The sequence below is a fragment of the Coenobita brevimanus genome, chromosome 103 (assembly GCF_032717465.1).
Source record: "Coenobita brevimanus isolate Jiangsu-jjx chromosome 103, ASM3271746v2, whole genome shotgun sequence".
Taxonomy (NCBI): domain Eukaryota; kingdom Metazoa; phylum Arthropoda; class Malacostraca; order Decapoda; family Coenobitidae; genus Coenobita; species Coenobita brevimanus.
The window spans coordinates 5,557,335-5,563,334 of NC_137056.1; the positions used below are offsets into that span (position 1 = coordinate 5,557,335).

Genomic DNA, 6,000 nt, shown 5'->3' on the forward strand with positions numbered 1-6,000 from the left:
TCTCTCTCTCTCTCTCTCTCTCTCATTAAGAAAGAAAAGAAGACAGCATGTTTATACTGTATATACAATCCATCTTCCCAGTCTCTCTCACCATCTTGGGTATGTGTGTAAGGTATCCCTGGCTCTGGCTCCACTGTGGGTCTTGGCCGTGGTCTCAAACCTTGCACCTGTGGGTATAGGGGGACAATGTATGAGTCACTGCATACATGAGTCAATTTGGATTACTGGATATACTGAACATAATACATACATATATAATATATATATATCCATCCATCCATCATCCAATCCTACATTGCCCCATGAGGAGCATAGGAGTCCGGGGCTAAGCAGTTGGTCCCGACATTTAAGATGAGAATGAAATATATATATATATATATATATATATATATATATATATATATATATATATATATATATATATGTATATATATATAGATAGATAGATAGATAGATAGATATACAGTATATATATACTGTATATATATCCATCCATCCATCATCCAATCCTACATTGCCCCATGAGGAGCATAGGAGTCCAGGCCTAAGCAGTTGGTCCCGACATTTAAGATGAGAATGAAATATATATATATATATATATATATATATATATATATATATATATATATATATATATATATATAACAGAACACAAAAAAAGAAGAAACTAGACAAAATATATCAGAGACTAATGAGTAGCCCATTCATGGTGCTCTGATTACAAAACCACTTTCATTCCCTGTCATATTCCTATAAGTTATACATTTGAACTTCCTTAGAGTTATGTTCAAATGCATATTCATTTGAACTCAAAAGAATAATTTCCAGAATAATTTAACTTGGATGTCAGTTCTTAAGGACTCTGCTTTGATGACCTTCATGTAGTCAAAATAGTTCTTTAACCTTAATCTGGCAAAGAATTTTGTCCTTTTCCAGCTTATATCCCATTGCTCAAAAAAAAAAAAAAAAAAAAAAAAAAAAGTCCTGTGGCACTACATTCTTTCCACTGAACTTTGCTCTGCAGAGCTATATGGTCCATTGATTTTAGCTCGGGGAATTTACCTCTTTCCACCGAACTTTGCAACAACTGTACTGCAGTGCTAAGTTCTTGTGTTAATCTCTTGTTACAGTTCAGCATTCAAGATGAAGATATGTCAGTACTGAGTCAAGCCATAGTGAAAAGTGCATAGGGATTACTTTAAGTCCTCTTCTCTTGAACACACACCCTATTCCTCTTGTATGTGGTGTGTGAATGGTGGTGATGTGGTGTCCCCTGCATCAGCCGCCGCGTCAGGTTGTCCACCTTGCCCTCAATGCTCACCAGGGCGCTCATCATTCCACGCCCAGCAAACTCCGCCACAATGGGGGGCTCTGGTGAGTTCAACTGCTTCTTAACCCAGTTCACTGTCGACCCAACCTGAAGAAATATTACAAAATTATTATAGTGCATGATGGTAGGATACTTACTGACAGAGTTAAAGAAATAACAGAGGAATTAGTTGGTGAAGAACAGGGAGGCGTTAGGAAGGGAAGAGGTTGCATAGATCAGATATTCATTCTTAGGTCTTTAATGGAAAAGTTTCTAGAGAAGGGAAAGAAGTTGTATACAGCCTTCATGGATTTGGAAAAAGCATATGACAAGGTGGATAGACAATGAATGTGGAAAATATTAATAGCATATGGAGTAAATGAGAAGTTGTTGAATGCCGTGAAGAATATGTATGAGGGTGCTAAGGCTGCAGTGTTTGTGGATAATGAACTGAGTAAAGTATTCTATTTGAATGTTGGATTGAAACAGGGATGTCATGTCTCTATGGTTGTTCAATCTGTATATGGATGGGGTTATAAAAGAGACAAGGTAGGGTAATGGATGTTGAAGAAACCCTAATGAGAGAGGGCAGTGTTTGGAAACTCCCTGTATACAGTATACTGCTGTTGCAGATGATGAGGATGAAGGGAAACAGCAAGACTTGGTGACTGAGTCTGGAAGAGTGAGCAAGAAATGGAATCTAAAGGTGAATGTAGGAAGGAGTAAAGTTATTGTCTTCAAGAAAAATGAAGTCACTGGATGTTCAGTGAGGTTGGATGATGAGGAAATGGAAAATGTGAGTGCATTTAGGTTCCTGGGCAGTGTGATGAGTAAGGATGGAAGTTTGGAGGGTGAAATGCTTGAAACGGTACAACAAGGAAGAAAGGTTGCTGGTTCTTTGAAAGCAGTGATAAAAAACATGGAAGTGAAAAAGTCACTGCATGACAGTATTATGTTACCAACTCTAACGTATTAAAGTGAAGCTTGGATCTTGATGGAATGATACAAGTCATGAGTGAGAGCAGTGGAAATGAGTTATTTGAGAGGAGCATGTGGAGTTACATGGAGGGACAGACTGACAAATGAGGAAGTGAAGGAGCATTGTGGTGTGGATATGGATGTGATAGGAAGCGTTAGGAGAAGTATACTGAGGCGGTTTGGCCATGTGGAGAGGATAGAGAGTGAGAGACTAGCGAGGAGAGTGTATACGAGTGACGTGGAGGGAGGGAGAGGGACGGGGAGGCCAAGGATGAGATGGAGGGATGGAGTGGAGAGGTATATGAGAGAAGGGAGTGTGAGCTGGGAGCAGGGCAGTGAAATGGCGGGGTACAGGCGACATGAAGGCGATTTGTTTGTGGCTACCCCTTGTCGGATTAAGGCATCAGGCAATAGACAGATAGACAGATGATGTATTCTTAGCCCTTCACCATGTTGATGTCATTCATATTTACTTGTGCAATGTCAGTATGATAACTGATATAATCTTAAGCCTGATGATGTTTTTTATTCTGAAAATGTCCATATGATTTCTTTCAGCTCAGAAGAAACTCTTCAAACTGTAACTGTTGGAGATCTAGCACTGTCACTGCAAGATTCTCATAAGCCTGCCCCCTCCATTCACCACACTGACCTCTACCCACTACACCCACCTCCTCTGTTCACCACAACTACCTTCTCCATTCTCCACACCTACCTCCTCCACCCACCACACCAAACTCCTCCACCCACCATACTTTCCCCTTCCTCCAACCTTATTCACTTCCTCCACCCACCATACTTATCCCCTCCACCCACCATACCTACCACCTGCATCCACTATACCCACTTTTCTTCAGCCACCATACCATACCTACTCCCTTCGCCTACCCCTCCACCCACCACACCTACTTTCTTCCATCCCCTTCACCACACCTCCTCCACTACATCCCCTTCACCATGCCCTCTCCACTGTTCCCCCTCCACCACATCTCCTCCATCCACTCACCTCACCCACCTCCTTCAGTCACTTTCTTCGCCTTTAGCCCCTCTCATCAAACCTACCTTCTCCATCCACGTCTTCCACTCATTACTTTTTTTTGCCACATCCCCCACCCTTTCCACCAAATATATCACCAAACTGCACCTCCACCACGAAACCTAGCTACCTCCTCTACCCACTTCTTCAACTCATTACCTCATTCACTTCCACCCACTCCATCTAGCACCTTCTCCAACAAACCTAGCTACATCCTCCACCCACTTTTTCCACCCATAACCTCTTATTTCACCTCCATCCCCTCCACGCACCTCCTCCACTCTCTCTGACACCTGCTCCACCTTAAACTCAAGCCGTGTCATAGCATTAATCTTCTTGTCGAGTGCAGTCAGCTTGTGGTTCAGTGCATCCACAGCGCTAAGGCGACTCTCCCACGACTCCTGCTTCTCGTGGCATCTGCGGGAGAGAATTATGGCGGGTGATTATAAGGTGAGGAAGAAAGACACGAAGGCACAAGAACGTGAAACCAAAGCACAGTAATATGAGACAAGTGTGAGGGTAGTGGTAGTAGTTGTAATTGTAGTAGTAGTAGTACTAGTAGCAGTAGTAGTAGTAGTTGTAGTAGTAGTAGTTGTTGTTGTTGCTGTTGTAAGCAAAAGCAGCAGCAACAGTAGTAGCAATCCCAAGCTCATCTGAAGTTGAACCCAGTGGACTGCAGGCTGAAGCTGCCCTCCTCCTGCAATCCACCATCCTCGGTTCAGGGGGTAGGGAATTGAAGAACGTTAACCGGGCAGTGGAGCCGCCCATTTATATAAGTGCTACTACGTGAAGGCGTCCATCTTGACCACTAGTTATAAGGGTAAGAATTATAGGTAACTGAGGTAAAAAGGTAATAAAGGAAAGAGAGAGAAACAGAAGTATATGGGTGAGAGAGGGTGTAATTTCCCTTGCAATGGTGAAAGAAAAAGAATGTCAGAGTATGCAGGTGTCGGCTGCACTTTGAACGACTAGATTTTAACGTCTGAAAATTAGAGACTGCATTTTTTTTATTGTACAGTTAAACTGAGATTGCGGAGGCCATGGGGAGGAAGCATCTATTATTCGCAGATTTCCTCCATTCGCTGGCAAGTTTGTAGCATTTATCCTCCAATACAGCGGACTGACTATGCAGTATTCCTTTGGTGGCCAACCAAAAATAAAGACATCCTGAAAACTGAAGGATAATACATAGAAATGTTTTCCATCTACACAGTAACGATACTCCACTTCTCTGGACTGTCATCACTTACCTGTTGAGAATATCTAGCTTTCGCTCCATGGTCCTGGTTTGGTCGGTCCACACGGTCATGTGGTTCTGTATGTTGTCCCACGCAGCAGCTCGGTCAGCCACCCCTCGCACAGTGGCCTCCAGGGCGGCGATTCTGGCTGAGCTGCTGGACAACTCTCGCTCCAGTTTGTTAATATACAGGCTGTTGAACCTTTCCAACTGACCTGCAGACATTAAAAGAAAAAAAAATGATGGTTATAACACTGATATAAACAAGAGCTAAATTGCTGTGGGACCTGCGGCCAGGCTTTTGTTTCAAACAGTTTGCTGTAAAAGTAACTAGCTGAAATACCCACCCCAGGAGGAGACCCCCGGGAGGGCAAGACACCCATCCCAGGAAGAGGCCATGGAGAGGTGCGCAAGAGCCCCAAGCCACACAGACCCAGGTCCTCTGCTACCATATGCTCCTCTAACACCCAACGGAGCCAGCGGGGAGTTCATTGCCCTGCCGCACTACACTCCAGCCGGGACGACACTCGCCAGAATCGTGGTGGGACTTGTCACTGTACAGTCCCTAGAAGGCCCTTGGTAATGTCAACCGGACTTACCAGCAGAGGAACATCCACCAGACTTCCTGCACCTACAGACCCCACAGGGAGCAGTGCAGCAGCAATGTCCACTGGACTTGCTGTAGAGGGAGCGGCCTCAGATCTCCCTCATCTGCCACCCACCACCAAGAGCAGGGACACAGTAACGTCCACCAGACTTATCATCGAGGGAACGTCCACCAGACTTCCCTCACCTGTTGTCCCAGGGAATGGAGCAGAGCTGTGATAGCGTCCACTGGACCTGCCATAGAGGGGACTTCCACTGGACTCCCCTCGGCTGCATCCCTCCCCCGGCAGCAGGGCCTTGGTAACGTCCACCGGACTTCCTCTACTTGTCACCCCCGGGATGAGTGGAGCCTCGGTAATGTCCGTCAGACTTGCCAGGTGGAAGGGACGTCCACCGGACTTCCTTCCTCCACTACCCCGGAGTGGAGCCTTGGTAACGTCCACCGGACTTGCTGCAAGTGGAACATCTACCGAACTTCCTCTACTGCTGCCCCCAGGATAAGTGGAGCCTCGGTAATGTCTGCTGCACTTGCCAGGAGGAAGGGACATCCACTGGACTTCCTTCCTTCACTACCCTGGAGTGGAGCCTTGGTAACGTCCACCGGACTTGCCAGGCAGAAGGGACGTCCACTGGACTTCCTTCATCCACTGCCCATGGTAACATCTACCAGACTTGCCAGGCGGAAGGAACATCCACCGGACTTCCTTTGTCCACTGCCCCTGAGTGGAGTTACGTTAACGTCCACTGGACTTGCCAAGTAGAGGGAATGACCACCGGTCTTCCCTCCTCCATTATACTGGAGGCTCCCGCAGAGGACAGTGTCCCTGACTCAAC

The 6,000-nt window shown here is 45.5% G+C and overlaps 1 protein-coding gene across 1 annotated transcript in view; it reads right to left on the bottom strand.

Moving 5' to 3' along the window:
• The window catches only part of LOC145415576 (uncharacterized), a 28,915-nt gene extending 24,148 nt beyond the window's left edge, over nt 1-4,767 (bottom strand). Inside the window, exons 1-4 of the mRNA XM_080284797.1 lie at nt 4,574-4,767; nt 3,596-3,740; nt 1,226-1,417; nt 92-167 (exon numbers count right to left, since the gene is read on the bottom strand). Of these exons, the coding sequence (XP_080140923.1) occupies nt 92-167; nt 1,226-1,417; nt 3,596-3,740; nt 4,574-4,632 (472 nt within the window). The 5' untranslated portion in view covers nt 4,633-4,767. The remainder of the gene's footprint in view (nt 1-91; nt 168-1,225; nt 1,418-3,595; nt 3,741-4,573) is intronic.
• Between the last annotated feature and the right edge of the window lie 1,233 nt (nt 4,768-6,000).